Below are 25,289 nucleotides of genomic sequence, written 5' to 3'. Positions count from 1 at the left end.
TGACAGCTACTTCTGACTGTATTTTGTATTCTTGCTTGTGCATTCTAAGGAAAATTAGCTAGTAATACAAAGCATTTAATCATTTTATGTAACGAGCTACCATTGACGAAAATGCTTTTAATGTTTACTTAGGCATAAGCAACTGAAAAGCACATACGAGCTTCCAATTGGTCAACAATATTAAACTTGCTCTTCAAGGACTTTCCCGCTGATTGTGCTTTACATGGAATACTGCAACATTTTCCTTTTTGCTCATTTAAAATATGCAAGTAATGGGAGGGATTCTTGCTAACTTGTTCTTTACAGCTTGAGATAATCCTTTTGTAGAGAACATGCAACACATCAAGCCTCACGAAATAACTCAGGTTGATCTTAGTGCTTTTGCGTTACAAAATAATTCAGAAAACCCAGACATTAAAAATAAAATATTGAAGGCCGCTTTCAGTGGATTTGCAAATTTAAGATTAATCTTATCAAGTTTGCACACAGCAAGAGAATATTTCTGTGTGGCAGCACAAAAGTGTTTACATCCATCCATGAAACAAAGCCTTCATACAGGAAGCACCTCAATAAGAAACCTTCGGAACACGCAAAATCCTGGTAGTATACCCACATTTTATTTCAATTGTTCCACAAAGACAGTAATAAATTACAGAAGTTTTTGTTAAGAAACCTGTTTTGACAAATGGTAAAGTTTCTGTTTAAATAGATCATTGAAGACATGTAGTTTTAGACATTGCTTATGTCAATTCCACTTCCAAGACGATACATCGAAGGTGATAAGTGGAGTCATCTCATATGAAGTCAGAAATCAGCCACTCGGAAAATCATAAGGTGAGGTTTAATATCAGTTCAAGTCCCTGGCATGTTCTAGTTTCCTCCCTGTAAAAGAAGTTCTATTTAATTTGCAGTTGGCATCATGCACACAGGAAAGGGGTGACTGCCCTAAGGTTGAGCTACATGAACCTTCTGCGTGACACTAACTTTTAAGTCAGAGTCATTTTTCAATACAAATTACTTCCTTTGTACAGGAAGGGATTTTCTTTTCACATACCATTAGTATGGATTCTGTTCCAGAGGACCAGCCTTATTAGAATAAATACATCCAATAACTATCCAAAGCTTTCCTCAGATTTTTTTGGTATTGAGATAGATATATAAAGTTTTAACAGTTACCACACAGGTTTTCCATTAGTTCAAACTATTTTGTTTTGTTTTCCAGTGAGGAATAAGTTAAAACTCCTTTAGATATAGAAGGCAATGCATTCACTAACATCTGATAATCCTTTTCACATTACATACCTGGAGACAAAAAAATTTACAAGAAACTCTTCATTCAAGACATTGATCGCATAGGTTCACAAAGAACCAGACTTGAGAAACCTGAAAAAGATTTACACAGAATTGATATTAAGACTCAGATAACATAACCAGAATACATTTCAAAAATCTTCCTACAAGCTATTAATAAAGTTGATTTAGTAGCTTCATGAAGTTTAGTAGTTTCATAAATGTGTTCCTCCCAAGCATGATCCAAAGAAGGGTTTCAACCTCACCTCTGGGTTTGCAGGAGAACTCTTATACCCCTCTGTGTTGGCCACTTAAGACACTGCCAGACTTAAGAGGGCAAAGCATAAAAGGGGAGTAGATTACACTATATTATATTGGTTTCTTAGTAACTAAGATGATCTGAATTTACCATTTACTCAAAAGAGATATTACAATTTGCTTGAAATTTGTGAATTATCAAAGAGCAAGATTTAAAATTATCTGCAATTGTCATTAAACTAGAGCACACTTACCTTCCAGTAGAAGGTATTATTTATTCCTAAGAAGCCCCAAGCATTGCTTCACATTTAGGTCTGATTATCCATGCGTAGAATATTTCTTGCGTGACGTTGCTAAGTCGGGCCTCTAAACAACACACAAAAAAATTAATAAGATTATAGTAAAATTATTAGTGTTTAATTAGACTTTCTCAAAGCCATATTATACGGAGTTGCTACTATGTTGGGTTAGACTTTTACAGTAATTTTCTACAAAGTTGCAGAGGTTGTTTACATGAAGCTTATCAAATCAAAAGTAATCAGTTTTTTAATCTGTCAAGTTGTTTTCATTAGCCTGTTTAAAATACATAAAATATATTTTTAATATCTTTTAAAATAATACTACTAATCAGACACAATGAAAAATTTATTAAGCCCAAATTCTTTTTTGTGCTGACGCTACCCTGAAGCTATAAATGTCCAGAGTAGACTGTCTTCACCAGAGAATTCATTGCTACCCTGTGTCTACTTACATATATATACACAGCTTGTAACAAGTTATACACAGAGCTCAACCAAGAGGTATCAAAAGACACTGTTACAGATATACTAAAAGACTGGAAAGAAAGCCCAAGCCTACAGCATTTAATACTCTAAACACTGCAGGGTCTAAGTGTAATATTCTTGACGCACCCTATAAAAATACAAAACCACTGCAGTGAATTCAGATTCAGGGTCTGTGCAGCTCAATATCTGCAATTCAAAGAACAGAAGGGTGCAAATGCACACAAACACTGTCTTGTCTCAGAGATACAGGGCAGTATCCCCATAAATAAGTTTGCCTTTAAAAAGCGTCGGGATTTAAAGCCTATTGAAGTCAGAAGCCTTTTGTAACCAACCCCAGCCTGTAGGGGAGCGGAGGAGGTCGGTGTGCCCCTCACCCATGAGTGTCCAAATGCGTGGCCACACATCTCCAGCGCTTCCCCGGGCCCAGATCCGCCTCGCTCGGCCTCCTGCCCGCCGGGGACATTGTAAGGACTCGCCGGTACCTCGGGACACACTGCGGAGGGAGAGAAGCGTCAGCCTGGGACAGTGAGGGGGCCGCGGAGAGGGCGAGAGGGGTCGCTTGTGCCTCACGACAGGATGCAGGGCGGAGAGGAGGGCTCCGCACTGGGTTTTTGTGAGGGAGAGCTGCTCTATCCCCCTGTGTTGACTCCCCGGAGCACTGTCAAGCTCCGAGAGGGCAAGATGTGAAGGGAAGGTGGTGCAGGTCCCGCACCCCCCTGCTCCCCCCCGCGCCCTCCCCCAGCCCGTCCTTGCAGAGCGAGCGGCCATTGCGGCCTTACCGCACCGGAGGCCTGCAGGTAAAGAGAAACCGCGGTTCCCCACGTGGCCTTAAATACCGCCCCGCGCTCTCGCGAGACCCCGCGCGGCGCACTCCTCCGCTGTCTATTGGCGGGGCTGACGCGCGTGACCCCGCGCGCCGCGGGGCGGTGCCGGTGAAGGCCGCAGCTCGGAGCCCCCGAGGGCAGAGCGTCCAGCGGGGGCGGGGGGAGGGGGCCGCCCGCTTCCGCCTCTGCCAGGAGCGCTCCGGTCGCTCAGTCGCGCTCCCCACGGCGCTCAGTCAGGCGAAGCCCTAATGGGTCATAACGGGGCTTTCGTCGGGACGTGATCGTCCACCCCTGCCCGGGCCGAGCTCTGCGTGCTCGGACGTCTCTAGCGCAGGAAAACAAAAGCGTGTTCGGTGAGAAGTAGCAGCTGTGTAGCGGTTTTGAGGCAATAAATACGGCTGATCTCTGTCTAAACTCCCGTCTAAGCCCTGCTTAGGAGGCTTAAGAGCTGTCTGTGAGGATGGCGAGGTAAAGCCTCGAGCCTCGCTAATGCCCCTGGCAGAGCACAAGCAGCTCGCTCCGGGGCTGCAGGTCACGGGTGACACGGTGGCACCAGGCCTGTCCTGCAAGGCAGCGCTCAGCGTGGGTGCAAAGGACTGCTGCTCTGCCCCAGCTAAAATGGGCTCCCTGGCTGGGGCTGTTGCTGAGAGGGCTTGGGGTGAGTATGAGCAGATGAGCATGAACTGGGAATTAGTAATTTGTAACACAGAGACTTCACATAGAATCATAGAATATACTGAATTGGAAAGGACCCATCAGGATCATCAAGTCCAACCCCTGATCTTGCGCAGGACACCCCAAGAATCACACTGTGTGCCTGAGAGAGTTGTCCAAACTGAATTGAAGTCCCTGCTTCACAAAAAAGTGTATGTATTGCTGAAAAAGGTGTATATATTGATGATAATTCATAGATTCCTGTCTTGGTGAGAAACCGAGATGTCTTGGCTCACACGGAGTTCCTATCAGCACAGCTCCTCTAAGTGTGTGGAAAGAAAGTAACAGTCGGCCCACTATCTTTAATCCGGACCCTGCATTTAAACTACCCTCAGCAGATCTAAACCAACATGATTCATTCTGAAACAAACAGTCACATAGTTGCAACGAAGGGATGGTTCTAGAAATTGTTTCTTACCATGTCTAGTTACTTTTGTCTAATTCTTGATACTCGAAACATTATTGCAGTTGTAGTCCCTGTGCCCTGCATTGTCAGGAAGTCAGGATTCAAGAGTTGTCTCAGGACTCTAGATAAGTCAGTCTCTGGAGATGAATTTGTGAGACACATAGTTCCAGGTTATTTCAGGTGGGGTTCTCTGCAATGACCATTTTGTACAGCCAGACACCTGAATCAGATCAGTACTTTTTTATAATGTAGCAAAAAACCCCAAATGGTATTCAACCTTTAAATTTTTACCACTTGCACCAGTGGGATTTATGTCAAGTGTAGTTTCTTCTTTTCCAGTACAGAATGTAAACTGACACCTCTGTTAGCACAGCAAACCAGTGATCAGTATCCATGCCAGGTGAGCATTTTAATCATTCGCGTAATCCTACACCTTTTTCTTGCCCTGCACAAGCTTTCTTCTGTCTTCCCCATACAAACTTTGCATTGTTTGCCTTCTCTCTGGTTCCGTGAAGCTTACTTTTTTGTCTGATAGTGGCACAACTTCAAGAGGAGGAATGCGGAGGCTATCTGACCTGTCTGTCCTTTTCTACTCTCTGTAGAGTAAATTACTGTCCTACCAAGAGGTAGATGTGGATTTGTCAATTAGTATAATGTTTTCACTAGCAAAAAAGATAAGCAAGATTCAGAGATCAATTTAATGCAAAGTTTTATTTTCTGTGCTTTATCTTTAGAATCCCAACAAGTCATGCTGTCACCAAAATATGAAGCTTTACAGTATTTTCAATTAAGAGCAATAATTTCTCAGATAATTTGAAAATATTGGTTAGAGGTTGCTTTGAAGATAACAGTCTTAAAGAAGAATAGTGATTCCAAAGTTGGGTTGCTTTTTTGGTTGTAGACTCCCCACATCTTCTGTGGATTTCCATGAATTTTTCATGGACTACAGCTCCCTCTTACCATTAGAATTTCAGGTGCAAATGGAGTAGTTTCCATGGACCTGTTACAAGCCATGCACTACAGACTCAATCCATGGACTGCAAGTTAGCATTTGGCATTGTACTAAAGCTCCCAGTCTGTTCTGCAGTGGGGGCCAAGCTTCATGGAAAATCCTCCCTCATGCTTGTGTCTACATATCTACCATCCTATTAAAGATATATTGCTATTTTTAGTAGAATATAATTTAAAATGAGATACAAAATATATATTAAAAAAATTGTAAAATTCTAAAGCTACATTGTCAGCACTGAAAGTATTTCTGATATTTGAATTATCTTTTAATTCTTATTATACATTTTCCAATCTTCCAGAAAACCTTAGTGTTGTTTTAACTGCCTTTTCAATTGAAATGGTCTTTTAATTGGCTGGAAATATATCCTAAGTTTGATTCTGTTCCAAACACTTGTTCAGCAAAACAACTGATGATTACCCATTTCTGGAACTGAGTTTATTACAAGAAAAACATCAATGAACCCTCTGTGGAATTTTTCAAGATTTTTGGAGATGAAATGCAATATCATCTTTGTAGTACAGAGTGAGCAGATATTCTAGTCCCAGATTTGTTACCATCTTTGCAGTGTAACTTTGGACAAGTCACTAAATTTTTGCTGCCTGTTTTTTTGCTTTGTAAAAGAAGCTAATATTAACATGCCATCAAATAATTTAACAAGTTTGAGTGAATGCTTGCAAAGTACTCTGAGAAAGTCAGATGGAAAATGTTATGAAAGTCCATGCCTCTGCTAGCCAAAGAGGATATTTACAGTAGATTCTTATTCTATGTAGCAAAATAAAAATGTTGAAGTATATAGCCAGATGAGACCAAGATGGATCTAAAATTAAATGCAGGAGGATTTTTTTTTACCTTTCAACAGAAATTATATAACCACTCTTAGGTTATAAATAGTCCTTTGTTTTACTTCTCTTTGTCTAACACTCAGAAGAAACACAGGGTTAGTTGTTTGTTATGAAGATACAGTGCAATGCTTTAGAGTGGAAACAATTGTGCACTGTTCTTTATTTATGCAGTTCCTCTAATGTTTGTAAGTACCATTTGTTGCATTGCTTAGCACTTTTTTTATCTTCAAAAAGCTACAGAAATAAAGTTTCTAGTTTTGGAAATTACAACAGCAGAAGAAAACAAAACCACACACCAGTCCATTTCAAGCCTGAATGTTTCTTTCTTCTTTCCTGGTTTGATATGTGACTGAAGAACAAAAAAGTCCTAAACTCTTGTCAAACTGACACATAAACACTCATATATTATTTCCTATTTTTATTATTAATCCTAAGAAATAACATATTAAATGTGTCCCCCTTTAAATTAAAGTATTTATATTAGCATTAAGGAAAACAATACTGAATTCTTCACAGAATGATGTGTGTTTACAAATATTTCCTTCAACAACCAGTAAGTGCTTAACTAGTAGCAGTTTCATTTCTTGTTAAAAAAAAACACTTTAACAAACAGAAATGACCTGAAAATTTACTCTGAAGTCAAGTAATTGGCATTAGTCAGAAAGCAGAATGATAAGAATACCACCTTTTCCTTACTTTTTTTTTTCTTACTTTGTATGATTTCTCTCGTGTTCATATTATGGAAATAATATCCTTGACCTTTAGATACATGTGACACAAATGGCTTTATTAGACACTGCATTTTGTTTCATTTAAATTTTTAATCACCTTTCAAACCCATTCATTTGCTCCATAACTTTCCACTGAGAGCAAGTGTGATTCTCTACAGTAAATTGGAATAAATTGGCTGCAAGCAAAGAATACATGATTAGGCTTCAGAAATAAAAGGAATCACAGTTTAAAACCCAGGTACATTGCAGTACTGTCCAATCTCTGCAGGCTATTTAGAAATGCCTGGAGACAGATCAAGCCTTGATTGCTTCAGAACTGAGGCCAAAGGTGACCAGTCCTGAAGTGACACTTCAGTTTAAGTCCCATTTCCCACAGCTATGCTGAGAAAACCTGTCATATTACATGTAATCCAACCCTTTGACTTTAAGCAAATTAAACACTTGGGATCAAACACATATGATGTAAAATTATTAATTTAACAGATTATACCAAAGATTGGGTTTTTTCTCAGCACTATGTTATTTGATGGCTCTTTCGTGTAGTGGTTTGTGGATTTATGTAGCAGTTTAGTGGTCCTGATGACTTCACTCTATTAAGTCTGAAAATCTTTCTCCATTCTGTATTTCATATGTCTGTAGTGATTTAATGTAACTAATCCAGCTTACTGAGGAAAGAAAGTTCTCTCTCCATGACAACTGACTGCATTTTGGGTTTCTTTGCTGAAGCTGTCAACAGGAGACCAACTAATGCCAAATTTGATACCATTTCTATAAAGTAGGCACCTGTCCACAAGGAGCTGGATTGGGGCCACTTACCTAAAGTTGTTCTAGGGCAGGAATTTATCTTTAGATGCTACTGCTGATGCCAGATTTTTATTAGTAATCTTCTAATTAGTAAGACCTTCTCTTGAAATAAAAATAAAATCACTGACTCCAGAAGGTTTCCTGTAAATAAAGCCTGTGGAGCAAGGCTCTTATAAGCGCAGTTATTATATTCATCATGTAGTAAAAAGTATAGCCAAGCATAAGCATGCCATACTTCAGGTGCTATTAAGAGCAGAGATGCCTGTAGAACCATTAGCAGTTCTCTCTCTTCATTTGAGTGATTACATCAGCATAGCAGAGGAACAATAAACAGGCCTTAAGCTTCTGCTGAAAACAGCAATAATTGCTAAGGAAAAGGGGAATTCTAAGATGAGGATTCCCCTAGCTGAACTCCATTCTTGCTTCTCTCAGAGATTTGCTGTGTGACCTCAAGTTAGCTATTTAACAACCTTGTGCCTATTATCCTGTGTGTAAACTTAATACACTCATACACTCTACCTTGGAGAAAAACATGGACCTCGACTTGCTTGTGTTTGAAGGGAAACTGAGATTATTGCATTAACGGTGCCACATGTTGCGAATTTGTGAGTGAGCACTAAGACATGTGGTGTGGACACGGTCCCAAAGCAGCATTTGTGAAGATAAATGTTATCTGCATGAATGGCAATACAAAGCAACAACTGTGGGCTGTAAATTACATTCCAGCCTACTGTTCTGGGGTTTGCAAGTGCTTGGGCTCCTGTGTAACTCTAATCAGGTGAAGAGAGCATGTCCCAAAGCACAGTGCTGTCGTCACTGCCACACATTCATGTCCTCCTGCCTGCACTCTGCCTTCCTGTCCTTCGCCCTACTACCTGCAGGTATTATTTTGTACGCATTCAGGCCCGAGTTTTGCAGCCTCGTGGCCATTCCAGGCCCGGCGACTGAGGCACCAGGAGCCCCTCGGAGCGCCCGTGCGGAGGGGCGGCAGGCGCAGCCCCCCCCGCGCCCCCTCGGCCCCGCAGCGCATTGGCTGCGGCGGCGGCCGCCCCGCCGGGGGTGCCCCGCACCGGGCACTGCCTCTGACCTTCCCTTCCCTTCCCTTCCTTCCCCGGCGCTGTCAGAGTGGATCAGCGGGCGCGGCGCTGCGATGGAGCGGCGAGCGGTAGCGGCAGCCGCCAGGAGGGGAGAAAGAGGAGGAGGAGGAGGAAGGGAGAGATTAGCGCCGTGCCGGCTGGCGCAGAGACGCGGCTGAGCGCTCCAGCGGGAGCCCGGGGCCCTGCGGACCGTGCGAGAGGCAGAGGCGGAAGGAGCGGAGATGCGGCCACTCTCCCAGCGTTGCTGAAGCTCCCGGTGACCCGCCGGGGGGAGGGAGGCCGGGAAGGTCCGTCCTTCTCACTGCTCTGCGGGCACAAAGGGTGCCTGTGCAGTCCCCTCCTCTTGGTTTTACCCAGCCCCGGAGCAGGAGCCGCCGCCGCCCCCTATCCCTTCCTGCGCTCTTCCCACCATGAGCGGGGCTGTTTTCACCTTATAAAGATGGCGGTGTGGGATCGCTGCAACCTTTAGACTAATGACTGTCAGAAACATCGCCTCCATCTGTAATATGGTGAGTGCTGGCGGGGGCCGGGCGGCACGGCAGCCCCGAAGGGGCCGACAGAGGGGGGATGCCCCAGGAACGCAGCCAAACGGAGGGACCCCGTCCCTTGCCCCCGTGGCGGGGGAGCCGGGCAGGCTGCGCCGGGACGTGCCTGGGGTGGAGTTGGCCGATGGAGAGTGACGATGTCCAGAGGACTTTTCCCGGCGCAAGCCCGGGCGTGGGCCGGGGAGGGACGGAGATGCAGAGCCGGTGCCGGTGCCCGGAGCGGGACGCGTTGCCCACGGAGCCGTGGCCCACCCTCTCTTCTCCTGCACTTCCTCCTGCCTTTCCTCCTGCCTTAATAATCCTGCGAAAGGACCCAAGTTGAGTTGGGAATCCACATTAAGTCAGTGACCCCGTTTAACCCTCTCAGGCAGGCACCCTGTGGTCTCATGGGGCCAAGAGCTCTCCAGGTTACACAAAAAACGAATAACACCCCTTTGGATCCAAATGCTCTGGATCTGTTTTAGGAAGTCTTAGCTTAAGAGCGGACAGGGTTTAACTTGCACTGCATGCCACTCAAAGAGGACTGCTGTTTGTTAAGTACTCTTCAATCACTTAGCTTTCTCTAAACCAGACTAGGCAATTAGGAAAGAATAAGGAAACATTAACATTTTTGTTTGTTATGTTCAGACTTTTGTACTTTCCATCCTTTGAAAGGACGCTTTCTGCACTGTTCTTGGGTTTCATTTTAATCCTAACAAACTTTGAGCATCTGGTTGGGTTTAGGTTTTTGAAAATTCTTGGTGGGAAGAGGGGGAGCTCAAACTTTGTTAAAGGTTTATTAATACAGTAAGACAGTAGCAAACTCACAAAAGAACTGGTTGTGTGCAAGCACCCCAATTCAAACAGAAGAGAAGCCTGTTTCTGTACATTTTTTTGTTTTAGTCTGTATTTTTCCCCCTTATTTCCAGGTTCTTCAAGAGCAGCTATACGCAGTTGCCAACTTCCCTCCATGTGGTGCCCCAGCATGCCTTGTGCTGGTGATGCCACACATACCATTCATCTGCCCTGGAGAATGGAGCCTACCTCTAGGGTAAGGCAACAGGCACAGCCCCAGAGGCCTGGCTCCTGTGGGGTCAGCAGCAGTGGTCTGGGGGAGGGAGTGCAGATTGCAAGCCTGCTCCCCCTCCCAAGTGCCCACACTTCCACTTGAGTGGGCTTGTTCTTTCATTTCTAACCGGATGCCTGGGACATCCCATGCATAGTTTTGACTTAAGCCTCAGTCCTCCCTTTGAAATGCCTACTCTGAAATGCAGACAGGAAGAGTTGGTTCTGGGGTTAAAAAAATTAATACAACATCCAGATTTGGGGTAAAATAATCTGAATTCTCATCTTTCTTCACCAACAGTAAGAAGTTTTTTGAACTTTTCATTGTTCTTAATGATTACCAGTCCAATGGGCGAGGACACTGAAAAGAGAGGTTTAGGAAACAGTACAGGACTGAGGAGAAAACCTGGGCACACTTACCTTCCTTCTGAGGCAGGCTTCAGTTTTTACTGCTGATTAATGGTCAATGTGATGCCCTGCAAACTGTATAAAAGAGCACCACATGAAGGGGAGCTGGAGACTCATAGGTGGTTGTAAGACATTAATATTGGCATAAAGTACTAGGAACTCCATGGTTTTTTCATGTGCTTCAGACAGATGCACTTGTATGCAGTATGCTTCTCTCAAAGACTGAACAGATTCATAGCAAAACTGATGAGGTTGTTCTAGTGGTGTACTGCTCAGCTGTCACTGCCAGTATATCTTGCAAAAGTAGCATCTGAGAAATGGAGAAACTGAAGGGAAGAATGAGAGCCTCAGGCAGAAAAGGCATACAAGAATTCATACTTCAAGGCAATTCTAGCTCGTGGTACTGTGACAGAAGGTGAAGTTGTTCTAATGATAATGATGTTTTTAGGCTACATATTCCTTTGGGTCTATGTACGTAGTTTTTAAAGATGTTATGTTGTGTTGGTCACATTTAGTCTATTCTGGATAACCCACAGGGATTGGAAGTTCTTTTAGGCAAAAAGCAGAACAGCTACAGAAATTTGGGGCTGTAAGAGAAATAGAAATTCGTGGAAGTATTGACAACACTGCATTATGGCTTGTCCAAAAATGTGTCTACTTGGGTCAGGTGGTGGACTTGAGCTTAGTGGTTTGTAGGAGGAGCTACAACCACCTTCCAGGAAGCTAGAGGTATAAAAGTAAACCTTTTGCCTGTATAAAACCTGAATATTTGCAGTGCTAGTTTGTTTTAGGGCATCTGTGGAAATCTACCATACAAAGATCTTAATTCCCAGACCTTGTTGCTGCACTATAATATAGTACTTGAAAAACTGAGCTATTACAGTTTGTGGACTAAGAAATGGCTGTATAATTCTTAGGTAATATAATATATATATAAAATTTATATATATATATAATATTATATATTTTTGTATATAATGCTGCTTGTTAGTATGTTTGTAAGTTTTTTAACCTCGTTGAACTTAATAATGAAAAAAAAAGTCAAGGTCTTTCCCATTCCCATTCCCATTCTCATTCCCATTCCACTTGAGAGTGTTCACAGAGATTTTTTTCTTAATTTTTGCAAAAAAAAAAAAAAGATGATGTCTGGTTGATTTTCTGATTGGGTGGGGGAAAGTATGGAAAGAGACACAGAGGGTCCTGAAATACTTGTCCCTCTCTGAATGCAACATAGATTATGTTTTCAATGGTAGTCCTTTATTGACAGAGCTTTTTGTGTGTTTGTCCAAGTGCTTTTGTGTCCTAAGGGAAAAAATAGCTGAATTTTGGCTGAATTAATTACTAATTTAGCTCAAGAGAACCTGTCTAGTCAACATTTTAAGATACACATTTGCTATTTAATTGACTGCCTGATGTTTGGTATCTTGGGTTGCAATTTTGATCTCCTGTAGATGGTAGAGATGGTTAGTCTTTTCAGGAAGGATCAAAACAGGCGTAGTGGAGCAAGGAAGCCAAGGACAGTATTTAACTTCCTTGCAAAAGAGCTTTAGTACTATGTATTCACTGGATAAGCTCTCATATGCTGAGACAGACACAGTAGGAACTAACCAGGAAGGAAAAAATATTTGGGGCAAATTTCCACTTAGCGCATTTACTTGTAGTAAATATTTAACTGCACAACTTTCTAGAATTAAACAAGATTCCTCTATTGGCTTTTACCAGTTTTATTCCCTGAATTTTAATAATAACAATAGTACTAGTTATTATGCACTGATTGGCCTAATGAGACCTAAGAGGTAAAACTTGTTCTGGGGGTGGAGGGGATGAAGGCAACTGTGCCTGAAGGAATCAGTGGAACTCTGTGTGGGCATGATGACCATGCTCATTGAAAAGGGAGGTCTGGTCCCCAAGATGTTCATTTTACCTGCCTTTCAGACACTGTAAAAGCTTCTTCACTCTGTCTGCGCACCATGTTCACCAGAGGGATGTATGCAATAGGCAATTGTCACCTTTTATGTAGGATAGGTACAATAGATGTGAAGAAGCATAAGATACACTGGAGAAACCCTATCTGAGGGAACACCAACATCCAGTGCCATGTAACGCTTGAAGACACCAAATAGGGTTGTGATTTAGCCCCTACAGTACTGTAATCCTCTTTGGTTATTGTTTCTGTAATGTAACCAGACAACTCCAGTATAAAATGCTGTTTCAAAGGTGGATAGGCATGCTGGCATTTTAAGGCTGTTTCTTACTGAAATACTCTGCAGTATGTTTCTCTGTTGATGAGCTTTAGGTACAGTCTTGAGTTCTGAGTTAAGCTCATGCTGCAGCTGTGCCCTAGGGATCTTATTGTTACGTGCAGTGAAGGACACCTAATAATTTCAGAATGTATTGACATATATTTTTACAGATCTGGCTAACAAGCTCTGTGAAGCATTCTCTCTTTTAGAATTCAGTTGAGAACAGGTATTAACCCCTTCTTTCATAATTTTGTAAGAGTATTTCAAATAATCCAATCTGCACTTCAGACTGTTCTGTCAATTTAATAAATGGGTTACTCTGAACACATTCGGATTGCTTTTGATTTAAGGTATCATCTGAGAAGCCCGGTAGTCCCTGCATTCTGGAAACAAATAAGAATAAATGTTGGATTTGTTTGTTTGTTTGTTTTTAATAGCACGATTTTAGAGACTCATTGTAGAGTTTGTTTAAATATAGAGCACTGGCAGAATGAAGACTCAAGCCTACAAACATGGATTTGGAAAATGCTTGACATAAAAAAATTTACAATTTTAATTGTAAAAATAGTAACATTCTGCTTCATATAATAAGAATGTTTATTAATTTGAACAATCTGCAGTGTGTATTTCTTCATGTTTTTTACATCTTCTCATAAACAGAGATAAAGGCAAAATAGTACATGCCAAGACAGTAAAACAGCTATCTGAAGGCATATTTAGATTGATAAAGGAAAACCAATTTGTTAAATCTGTAAAAAAATTAGTTACAAAGAGTTCAGGCAAAGTAATGTTAGAAGCATAGTCTCAAGACTGCACAATTTCAGTATGACATACATATAAAATACAGAAAAAATATGAAAAGGACAGAGAATATGAAGTCTAATTATTGTAATACCTTTCTGAAGTAATGAGAAACTTGAGAGTATGGCTGACAAACAGGTACTAGACTTTCAAGTAGAAAATATGCATTCCATCAAAAGTTAAACAGATGTCCACAAAAAATGTTTTTTCATTGGATAGAGTCGGATGTGCAAAATGAGAAACATGCAAATACATAATTTTCAATGGATAACCTGGAATAAAGGCTGAGCTCGTCTTCCATGAATACCTTTGTTATGATTAAAGTGGTTATTACACACTTACTAGCTGTTTATAAGATAAGCACAGAAGGGCAGTTCATTAATACAATGTGTGCTTTACAATGTGTTTCTTTTAGATGCATGTAGTCTTTGGCTTCATGTTGGTGAATGAAGAGTAAATCAGAGGTTATGCTAAACACCTGAATAAAGGAACCTCTTAATTACAGCCCAGTAAGTGTCAGGGTTGACAGCAAGCCTGTCAGCAGCCTGGCATTTATCTACGAAGCAGTGGACATAAACCAAATTACAGGATACCCCTGAAAGGAAGAGAACACAGCATGCAGAAGAATGTGGGCAACTTTCAGACAGGAAGAAGATGGAAGACAGAAATGGACTTCCTGTACTTTCTGCAAGTCAGGATGACTGGACAAAAGCTGTGTTTACTAGTTTGCAACCAATCCTGGTGTGTGTATACATGAAAGTACCAATAGAAGGTTGACATGTGGATGGCCTGATGGCCTGATCTATGTGTACCAATAGCAGGATGACATGTGTATAGCCTGATATATGTTTACATGGAAGGCACCAATAGAAAGTTGACATGTATGATATGTGAAAAGTATAAATGTTTGCAACCTGTTACAATAAAGTGTTTACAGCCTTCTTGTAATCCTGTCCCTGCTTTGGAAGAAGATTCTGTGTCGCTCTGCCCATCCCGAATTTAACAGCAACAAGTAAGGCTGAGTGAGCCTGAATTGTGGAAGAGATGGGATTAAAAGCAGACTCTGGACCCTGATTAACTGTTTGTGGTGGGCAAATGCCATGCAGGAGGTGAGGTTCTGATGGATATGAAGAGTCACTACCTGGAGTGTGATTCAGTTTGAGACAATCTGGAGGGGCAGAGACCTCATACAGAAGTCTCCTCCCTTGAATTCAATACCCCTGTTTTCTCCAATATACATGGAGAGACCAAATATGCCCAGATGTAAGTGAAAAAAATAACTCTTTACCAAGAAGAATGCTGATAACCATACTGATAAAAGTGGGTTAAACCGAACGGTGAGGAGAAACTTTCCAAGCTCTGCCCACCGGACCAAATCAAAATGGCATCCGGCCTCCCCCGCCCAGAGAAAACACACCTGGCCACAGGACAAAGACAAGATGGCTGCCCTTCCAAGTGATTTTCTTCCCCCACGCTCAGAAGATTTGGCAGGAAAGGTTGGAGAGCCAGTGCTGGCAGGAAATGGCAGATGCTTGTGTGGCCCTGGAGTGAGGCTGCGGTGCTGGTAAAGGCAGTTGAAGCAGGACTGCAGACCCCTGGGTGATTGGAAGGACCCACAAGACACCCACTAGATCCAGTAATGAGACTTGGTTGTTGCAATTTCAGTGTTCAGTGGTCAAAGCAGTGGCCACAGTCCAGATCAGTCGAAGTGGTGGTGTAAGCCCCAGGTGATGAGGGAAGCCCTGAAGCCCAGAGTTATATATGCTCAGAAACACGGAACATGGGAATGCCTCTGATACCTCCCCTGGGGCAGGGAGTTTTACACTGGATGATGTAACACTGGGAGTAACAGGATACTTTGTGAGTCTTCTGAGATGTTGCACCTGTCTCTAACATCAGTGCAGCTGAGTCCATAATGGCTCATGAACAAGAGAGGAAAACCTTCAGGCTAGGTGTGAATCTTCCAGGAAGTTACCACAGCTGAGTCATCCAGGTAAAGAAAAAGAAACACTACCCGACCTCACAGGATTTGCCTCTTTCCTTACACTACCGTCTTCAACATGCAGCTTATACCCTGAGGTGTTGGATGTGCATGCCTTCAGCCCCTGGCCTGGGTGGCTAACCTGCACATTGTTAGCAAAGCACACTGTGGATTGAGCCATGAGCACCAATAGTCCAATCTCTTGAGCAGGCACTGCAGGTGGTCACATGTTTGAGTCATTAATCACTAGCAGTTCAGTCTCTTTAGAGAAGGCAAACCACCAAAGAGCCAAAGAAGCTTATTTGGAGAGAAAAGACTTTTTGTGTAACCCAGGACAGTAAGTCACAGCCAATCAGAGAAGCAGTCAGGAAAGTTTCTTCTACTGATCTTCCTTTAGCCTCAGAAAATGTCTTTAGCTGGCTGTTTGGTAGATACACTTATACACAAGGACTCCCTGAAACAACATCTCAGCCTTGGCCATATTGATCACCATAACTAGTCTACTCTGGCCTCCAATCGGGAGGCCTGGAGACACACCATCTATAATGCAGCTGTGTCCTTTGAGAACACACACAGGATCACTCTTGAGGAGAAAAGGCAACGCAGAAAGAACCGTGTCTTGCAGAATACACCATCTAAGGAGTCTTTCTGCTGTGCCTTTTGCAATCGGATATGTCTGTCTCGTATTGGCCTCATAAGTCACCAACGTGCCTGTAACAAATGTGGATAGTGCCTTCCCAAATCTTCGTTCGCAAAGCCCAGCCATGATGACATTATGTACTCAACACCACAGCATATTAGTGCTTCTGGGGAAGAAATGAGCTTGTATCTCCACCATCAGGCCTGCATTGTAAGCGTGTTCTTGGATTTGCTCAGCCTTTACAGAGAAGGCTGTTGTGCTGAGAGTTTCAAACCAGCCATTACTGGATATTGTGTGTTGCAGTTATTTGATTTTTTGATTTCACAATTGATGACCTAGTAAGAGGTCATCTAAACTCTAAACTCTCCTAGGACAATAAAGTCTCCAACTGTCTATTGGAATTCCATTTGATAAACCTATGTTACTTCTGATGTACAACAGTCAAACTTGGAGATTCCAGTGATGGTGATTACATCATGTTTCCTAATGTCTTACCAGAATCTACATTATAGTAGTTTGAGCTTAGTACTTCTCATCCTGTCCACCATTGAGATTAAGAAGAGACTAGCTGCCTTCTGTAACAAACTGTAGACTAATCTAGTAAATCTAGTTCATAGCTGTATATGATCCGAAAACCTTTGTCAGGCCATGCCTCAGCCTCTTCTGTCTTACGCAACTAAACCCTATTCAACCCTTTTTTATAGGTCACTTTTTCCTAGAGTTGAGTTTTTCATTTTTACTGCCTTTTTTGGATTCTTTCCAGTTATTTTTATCTTCCTTTAAACCAAGCCTGGATTTAGATTCTGTCTGAAGTCTTACCAGTGACAAGTTAAACAGGAAAACTACTTTAGAAACTTTGTGAACTCCCTCTGTGACTCCCATCTAAGAATTTCATTATGTTGTCAATATTTGTTGTTGTGATTTTGGGGATTTTTTAAAAAAACACTGCATAGCTGTGGCTTATTCATCTTATACTACACACAGACTTTCTTTTTTTCAGCTGACTACTACCTCAGTCAGCTGTTTCCCGTTCTGTGCATGTATAGGTGATTCTTCTCTTCATGTGCAGAATCTTCCATTTGTCTCAGCTCTTTAGACAATTTCTCTAAAAGAAAAGCATTACCAAAAAATAATTTTGAATTCTAAACCTGTTCTGCAACATAACTGCAGCCCTCATAACTCATGTTATATGGAGATTTAATTAAGATATTTTTACTTCTGTCTCAGGGTTATCAAAAAGTATTCCAGCTGGTGCAGCTGTGATTGAGTCTAGAAGGTGCCTTGCTTTTGGAATGCTCTGAGGTACCACATATACAATCTAAGTGGCCCAGAAAAAATGTTATTGAAGAAATTATAGCCTGTAAGCAAACCTCAGTCTCTTTTCGACTGGTGAGGCCATCCTGAGGTTATGTGTTCTGAAGAAGGAAATTGGCCAAAACCAATGGTTTTGCTACTTGTTCCAGCAAAAGCCTGAGTGCTGCTAATCCAAAACCAATTAAGCTGGGAATGCAGACAGACTCATGAGAGAATATTGAGTTTGGTAAAAGTTGCATAATCCTGGAAACTTTAATGGTCAATGTTTTTAAAACTTACTTATGTTTTATAAGCTATGTAAGACTGAGTACCTTAAACACTTTGTTCAAGATTTTAAGTGGCTCAGGATTTCAAGGCTGTCAGGTTTTATATGTTTCTTGGTAACCACACAGCTAAGAGCTGAATTTATTTGTGGTATATGTGACACTTATATCTGTGTTTAGAGATAGTTTAGTGCATCCAGCAAAAAAACAAACAAACAAACAACAAAAACCAGCAGGTTAGACATCTCTTTTCAAGCTCTTATAATTTGCCTAATGATAATAAAACTCTTTGGAAGAAATGCACAAAAATTATTGATTTAGATATGTTTTCTTAAATCATTTTTCCTACAAAATAATGAATGCACAGTGCTTTTTCAGCTATGAAGTCCCATAAGTTTTCTCTCTTTCCTATACTCCCTTGTGGCAACAAAGACCCAAAATAACTTTGCTGGAGGAACAATAAAACTTTGCTTCCTAGAACAAAAAGAGAGATAATCTGGTTAAACTCAGTCATCTTGTAGGATGTACACTTTAAAAAATACAGAAAAATTTCAGGTTTGGAATATAATATCAATGAGTTCGTAAGAAGGCTGGTTCAGCTATTTCCATTACTCACATATCCCTCTGAAAGCTGAGGTTGTCCCTGAGGATAGCCAAAGTCCAGCACTGGGGACAAATCGTGTCTATTGAAAGCAGCTGCATATATGCTGCATACTGTGATATTGCTTGCTCTTCCCTTACTCTTCTTTCTTTATGTGGCTTCTGGGAGCTAATTTGGGATTTCATTTAGAGTTGCTTCCTCTCTTTTGAGTTATCCATCACTGCCATTTGTTGACCAGTGCCATTTGTTGTTTCAAATCTTCTTTTTCCCTTTCCTCCCATTATGCTGTGCCTTCCAAAATCCTGAAACTCAGGCTGCCTAGCCCTGAAGCCATTTCTATTTTTACTTTAATTTCTCCTCTACCAGCCTTAACATCACCATTAGTTTGTCTAAAGTCTCTCCCTTCAGGAAACAGCTCTATTTCTAGCATGTTGCTCTCACTTTCCCTGAATACTAAGAAAAAAAAATCTACTTCATAGCTGTATATGAACCAAAACCCTTTGTCATGGACCAACCATCTTTCTTCATTGGTCTCTTTATATATTTGTTTTTCCGTTTTCATGATTCAACTTTTTATATGTTTTTGTCCTTATATTTTTTAGATTTTCTTGTGAACAAGATATTTCCTCTTATTTCTTCTTTTGTCTTTTATTCTTTGAAGTTTATTCTTACTGTGTTTCTGTTTATGTAGTGATACCCATTTAATAGGTGGCTTATAAAAAGTCCTAATTTCTTTACTGCATTCATTTACTTTAAATTAAACATGTGTATATTTCTAGAAAGTTAGTGCAATTTTTTATAGCTTTGTCACAGTACAATGTCTAGCCTGATTTGCTGTCTTCTGATGACAGTATCTTTCATATTAGCTCTATTCTATTTCTCACTTCATAGAATAATTGTATTTAGGTTACTTTGCTACATGTGATTTAATGATCTAATCTGATGTCTTTTTCTCTACTGAACTGTTATTTTGTTTACCTGCTAGGTAAAGGAATGGCAGGGTTGGCTTTTTTGTTTGTTTGGTTTGGTTTTTTTTTTACTTAATCTGTTTCATGTGATACAGCATGCAAATTAAACTCTTAGTAACATTATCAGAAATTTCAACTGAAAAGAAAACTGGCAGTCTTATTCTTTAGAAGGCCTAGAGCAAAACAACAAGAGGAAAAAATATGAGTCATATGGTGAGAATATCTTTGGAGCAGTGCTATGGTAGAAATCTTGGCTTTGCCTGAATTGACCCATGCTTGACTATGTCTCTAGCTGTATGTCTTTGCCATTTTATAAGGGCTGAATACTTATTGTCTAATTAAGTGGTAAAACTTTGAGAAATCAAGGTTCACCAGCACCACAGAATACATAGTAGGAGTTTCCACATCGACCTAGTTCTCATTCTCAAAAGATCTCGCTACCACAGTCACTTCATTGCATTTCCTTCATTAGTGTATTTTTTTAAGAAGGAGTCAGTCTCCTTTATTATGAATTTATTTAATATACTCCAAATACCACTTCATTGACTTATGCAACCTCTCCTCATTTCAGGCTCTGTGGCCACACTGCTACTCTTGCTGATTTTTATGGAACTACAGTAGATTCAGCTGTGGTAGGATATTTCTCCTAGCTGAAGCACAAAACCATTTATAAAACCATAGAGAGTGAATTGCATTAAAATGTCTGAGCAGGTTTTCACTGTAGAAGTGACCAAAATGACTAGCTGGGAGTGGAAACAAGCACAAGTATGCTTAAAACCATGTTAAGTAGTCATGGTTGATTTTTGCTGTTGATTAACCTCAGTAGACTAATATGTTTTCTATTTTTGATATGGTAGGTTTAAACTGAATTCTGAATTATCTTTAAACCATCTGTAATAATGTATTTCTTCCACTTTAAACCTGGTTTGGGTATACAGTTTCTGGTATACTTTGGCTGGAAAATTTCCTTCTTCTGCCATCATATCAACTGCTTATTGAGGATGCTTCATATGCAAAACATGTAATATATATGGAATGGAACACGGTTTGAGTTTACTAAGTAGTATGCCTAAATTTTTTTCTCCTTTTAAGAAATATATCCTTCTTTGAAGTATTAGTTCTCTATGCTTCTTACCGGTTTTCATAGACTTCTTTTTTTATTAATTTAATAGCATCTTTTTGGAGAACTTAAAATAAACCAGACTGAAATTGCCCTTGATATAAAAAGACACAAATCCTAATTAAGTCCAAGGAAGTTAAGTCATCCAAAGGTTGAATTTAGCCTCTCTGTTTTATTGGGTCACTGGCACGTAGTGCTTTGGTTTATATTTGCAACAGCCAAGTCCGGGTTTTGGAGAGATAAAGCTGCATGATGAGCTGTTCCTAAGCATATGTTGTTTCAACAGTGTGTATTTCAGAAATTTCCATGCAATATAGAATTTTTATATGAAGATCGGTTAGCGCACATCATGAATTTTTTTGGTTTTCAGCGATAATTTTTTTGAAAAATCCTGATTCTTACTCTTTCTCACAATATTTATGAGGAATTTTGGATGCTAGAAAGGATTTGTCAGACCATCTGGCATCCTCTGAAGTAAGATACCTGGCCTTGGAGGAGAAGCAAATGAGTAATGTAAGAGCAACTAATTAGGAGAGCACTTGCATTCTACTTGTCTAACAACATATACTAACCTGTAGTTTATGAAAGAATTGGAGGTTACCTTTTAGAAATAGCATTTTCCATGAACTGTAGAGGAAGAATTTATTTCAGTGTGGAGAATACTTCCTACGAAACTGGAAAAACACCCATTTCATTCTTACGTAAGGGAAGTTGATTGTAATGCTAAAAGTGTAATCAAAGAAAACCTTTGCTTTGATCTGAATGCTGTACAATGAAGATGTACATATGAAGATGGTTTTCTTCAAAAGTTGCATTAATCTTCTGTAGTCATGTTGGTTCTTTTTATCAGACATGGTTTTGAGGGTAACAGTGGCTGTTTGCTTCACTGCTAATAACAGATAGGCAAATGTTTATCAGTTTCCTCCCTTTCAGGATGTCGGATGCTTTGCTGAATCTGCCCATCTTTAACAATGCTGACTTTCCTAGCAATAAAACTATTCTTCATATGGGATTTACGTAATTATCACATTGTCATCTCTATTGAAAGGTAGCCAATAATTGCTTTGTATCGATCATTCCTTTTTTCCAAGTTTCTCACTGAGGCTTAGCAGAGTCTGGTGAGAAAAGACAGTGTACCCCTTATGAAGCTTGCATGAAGCCTTGTACTTGTAAAGCACTTCAGTCTCAAAGGGATTGTCTGGGAAATAACATGCGCTTGATCTGAGCCATGAGCTCTCTGTATGTGGAAGAAAGGGGGAGAATGGAAAAGGATCTGAGAAAGGGATGTGAAATACAAAATCTTTGGAGCTTTTCTGGAACCTGCCAACTTAGAGGAGATGTTTTGCTTTAAAGCCTTGTAAATTCTCAAAGTGCACCTGTGCTGAGTTTCACACTGCTGATTCTGTTGACTAAAATAATCTTCTCTTAATGAGCTGCCATGAAATAATAGTCTAGTATAGCAAGCAGTGGTGATGGTAGGTGCAGTAACAAAACACAAATCAGGCCTTGGGGAGAAGATGGGTAAGGGTCATCAAATTTTTGAATCTGATTACCAGTTACTTTGAAGATTTTAGCTGATGAAGTCTGAGCAAATGCCTACCATAACGTCAGCAAGGTTTTTCACACAATCCCTCACGATGTCTTCATAGGCAAATTCAGGATGAACTGGATGAGTGGACAGTGAGGTGGATTAAGAACTGGCTGATCAGCAGATCACAGAGAATTATTATCAGTGACACAGGGTCTAGTTACAGGCCTGTCACTAGTGGTGTCCCCCAAGGTTCAATACTGGGCCCAGTATTGTTTGACTTCTCCATCAATGACTTGGAGGAAGGGGCAGATGCCTTCTCAGCAAATTTTCTGATGACAAAAAGCTGGAAGAAGTGGCCAATACCCCAAAGGGCTGTGCAGCCCTTCAGAAGGACCTTGACAGGTAGGAGAAATGGGCAGAGAACTGTCTGAAATTCAGCAAAGGCAAATGCAGGGTCCTGCACCTGAGGAAGAATAACCCCATGCACCAGTACAGGCTGGGGGCTGACCTGCTGGAAAGCAGCTCTGTGGAGAAGGACCAGGGGGTCCTGGTGGACAACAACCTGTCCATGAGCCAGCAGTGGCCCTGGTGGCCAAGATAGCCAATGGTATCCTGGGATGCACGAGGAAGAGCATTACCAGCAGGTCGAGAGAGGTCCTGCCCTTCTACTCAGCCCTAGTGAGGCCACATCTAGAGTGCTGTGTCCAGTTCTGGGTTCCTCAGGACAAGAGAGACATGAAGCTCCTGGAGCAGGTCCAGCAGAGGGCAACAAAGATGATAAGAGGGCTGCAACATCTCTCTTATGAGGAAAGGCTGAGGAAGCTGGACCTGTTCAGTCTGGAGAAGAGACCACGGAGAAAAGAACTCACCAATGTCTATAAATATCTGAAGGGAGGATCTCAAAAGGATGGAGCCAGGCTTACAGAGGGAGTAGGAGTAATGACACATTTGGCAGCAACCTACTTTGCTTACTTAATACTTTCAACTTGTTTAAAAATGATCATTTTAATATAGCAAAACTACAGGTAGCATACAAAATTAATGTTTGTACTTCACAGAGCAGCAGTTACCTAAACAACTTTGCTATTGAAGATAAGCTGAACATAACTTGCCACACGGAGGCAGTGACTAGGAGATGTAACAGTACTTGAGTTTATGTGCCCTTTGATGTTAGATAGGAAAAAATGAGAGGTATATTACTTGCTTTTAACATTTGTGATGTTGTTACTGTAACTGTGTACCAATATGAAGTCCAAATATTGTTACAGGCTGCTGATGAATTAAAAGGGATTCAGAGGAGTTTCACTAATGCTTAGAAAACGTGCCTTACACCTAGGAACTGGTTAGCCAAGATAACTTTTAGGCTTGTGCTTAAGATCAACAGGTATCTTTATAAGGCAAGTGAATAATGGGATCTAGATATCCACGTACACAGTAAAATTAAGAAGGAATTGGGTATGGGAAGAACAGCTGTTGTTGTGACCTGTTCACTTCTAATCAGCCATTACTAGAGGGTCCATGCCAGGCCAGCTCTGCTACCTAGATTTGCAAATATTTTTATTGCCTCATGAGGCTGTTGTACTTGCCTATTAGTAAGACAGAGTTAGCTTGGCTAATCATAGCTAAAAGAAAAAATGATTTTCTGTCTTGATACTGTCCATAATTTTATTTTAGAATCTTACTATTCTAAATAATTTCCTTTTCTTTTTTTTTTCTTTTTTTTTTTAATTTTTATTTGTATAGGGCACCAATGCCTCTGCTCTGGAAAAAGACATTGGCCCAGAGCAGTTTCCAATCAATGAACACTACTTCGGACTGGTTAATGTAAGTACCATTTTCAGTAGGTAAACCATATACAGAACTATGGCTCTGATGTTACTTGAACTTTGCTTTTGTTTTGTTTTGTTTTGTTTTTCTCTCTCCCTGACTCTTATCAATCTTATTCTAAGGTAGGATTGTCTTTTTTTTGAAAAAAAAAAAAAAAAAAAAAAGCTACCCAGGTTCAATTTTAGGCAAATTAGGTTGCAGAACTGTATCAGATGTTTGAAGACAGATTCATACACCCCCAGAGAGAACAGTTTACTGTTCTGTGAATGTTTCCAGAGATTAGAACTTACACTTCAATAAAGTTAAACGTCTATTTTAGCTGTGAAATGGCAGGGAGGAAGTGATGGAAGTATGTACAAGCTTAGGTACAGCGTTCTGCATTAGGGACTCTTAGGAGGAGTTTTTTTATTTGAACAAGGAGAGAATGAGTGAGAAGGGTGTTTAATCACTTGTTTATTCCCACATAAATAATATAGATATAGTAATTCTTTCCATTGAAACATTAGTCATTCTACTACTGAGTGGTAAGATAGAGCCTAGGAAGAGTATGTTATTATATTAAAACAAACTTAACAAGATCCACTACAATAAATATATCTCTTGCAGGTGGAAACCTTTACTTTGTATCCTAGTTAATTTAGAACACCATAGTTTTTTCTGTGAAGTGTCAGGGATGGGTGTGGAAATGTATTTCTGCAGCATGGAAAAATGCATGGAAAAATGGCTGGTTTGTGACAGGGACACAGAAGTTAAATGAAGCAAATAATTTTATTGTGACACACAGGGATTAAGCTTGTTTTTAATTTTACTTGACAGTTTGGGAACACCTGCTACTGTAACTCCGTGCTGCAGGCATTGTATTTTTGCCGGCCATTTCGGGAAAATGTATTATCATACAAGGCCCAACAGAAAAAGAAAGAAAATCTCTTGACTTGTCTGGCAGATCTTTTCCACAGTATTGCTACTCAGAAGAAAAAAGTTGGAGTTATTCCACCCAAAAAGTTCATATCAAGGTTACGAAAAGAGAACGGTAAGTGTAAAACTGGAATCCTCTAAGACATTTAGGCATTGATCAGAAAAGTATAAATAAATATTGGGCAATGGGATCATCGTAATCAGATGTGCAAGTTAGATTTGTAAATTGCTTTTAGTACTTTGTGGGGTTTCGATATTAATATTTTAGTATCTGTGTACACTATATTATGCTTGAAATAACCATACCAGGTTTCATGTGTTCCCA

The 25,289-nt window shown here is 40.6% G+C and overlaps 1 protein-coding gene, 3 long non-coding RNA genes and 1 other non-coding gene across 8 annotated transcripts in view; 3 read left to right on the top strand and 2 right to left on the bottom strand.

The window, feature by feature from the left end:
- Nucleotides 1-597: 597 nt before the first annotated feature.
- Nucleotides 598-3,144, bottom strand: LOC113943939. 2 transcript variants are annotated; one of them, XR_003526512.1, is made up of 5 exons: nt 3,113-3,144; nt 2,708-2,826; nt 1,803-1,914; nt 1,303-1,383; nt 598-882 (listed from the first exon to the last, which is right to left on the bottom strand). It is a non-coding gene; the product is annotated as an uncharacterized LOC113943939 (long non-coding RNA). The 2 variants fall into 2 exon arrangements; XR_003526511.1 differs by lacking the exon at nt 3,113-3,144 and having other exon boundaries at nt 2,708-3,099.
- Nucleotides 1,512-1,630, bottom strand: LOC113943950. The gene has a single exon (XR_003526519.1). It is a non-coding gene; the product is annotated as a small nucleolar RNA SNORA26 (small nucleolar RNA).
- A 150-nt stretch (nt 3,145-3,294) lies between the features above and the next one.
- On the top strand, nt 3,295-7,791 carry LOC113943639. Of its 2 annotated transcripts, none has more exons than XR_003526399.1 (3): nt 3,295-3,510; nt 4,617-4,677; nt 5,244-7,791. It is a non-coding gene; the product is annotated as an uncharacterized LOC113943639 (long non-coding RNA). The 2 variants fall into 2 exon arrangements; XR_003526400.1 differs by having other exon boundaries at nt 3,295-3,815.
- A 982-nt stretch (nt 7,792-8,773) lies between these two features.
- The window catches only part of USP46 (ubiquitin specific peptidase 46), a 37,143-nt gene continuing 20,627 nt past the window's right edge, over nt 8,774-25,289 (top strand). The window contains exons 1-4 of one of the 2 annotated variants that reach the window (XM_027635716.1): nt 8,774-9,272; nt 10,217-10,338; nt 23,966-24,046; nt 24,866-25,079. In XM_027635716.1, coding sequence (XP_027491517.1) covers nt 10,258-10,338; nt 23,966-24,046; nt 24,866-25,079 — 376 coding nt within the window. In that variant the 5' untranslated portion in view covers nt 8,774-9,272; nt 10,217-10,257. The remainder of the gene's footprint in view (nt 9,273-10,216; nt 10,339-23,965; nt 24,047-24,865; nt 25,080-25,289) is intronic. The other variant, XM_027635717.1, reaches the window with a different exon arrangement.
- LOC113943640 lies at nt 13,606-14,752 on the top strand. The gene is made up of 3 exons (XR_003526401.1): nt 13,606-14,151; nt 14,220-14,576; nt 14,626-14,752. It is a non-coding gene; the product is annotated as an uncharacterized LOC113943640 (long non-coding RNA).

This window comes from Corapipo altera, unplaced genomic scaffold, assembly GCF_003945725.1.
Source record: "Corapipo altera isolate COAL_440 unplaced genomic scaffold, ASM394572v1 22b, whole genome shotgun sequence".
NCBI lineage: Eukaryota > Metazoa > Chordata > Aves > Passeriformes > Pipridae > Corapipo > Corapipo altera.
The sequence above is the reverse complement of the archived record's forward strand: the minus strand, read 5'-3'. Positions and strand labels throughout refer to the sequence as shown.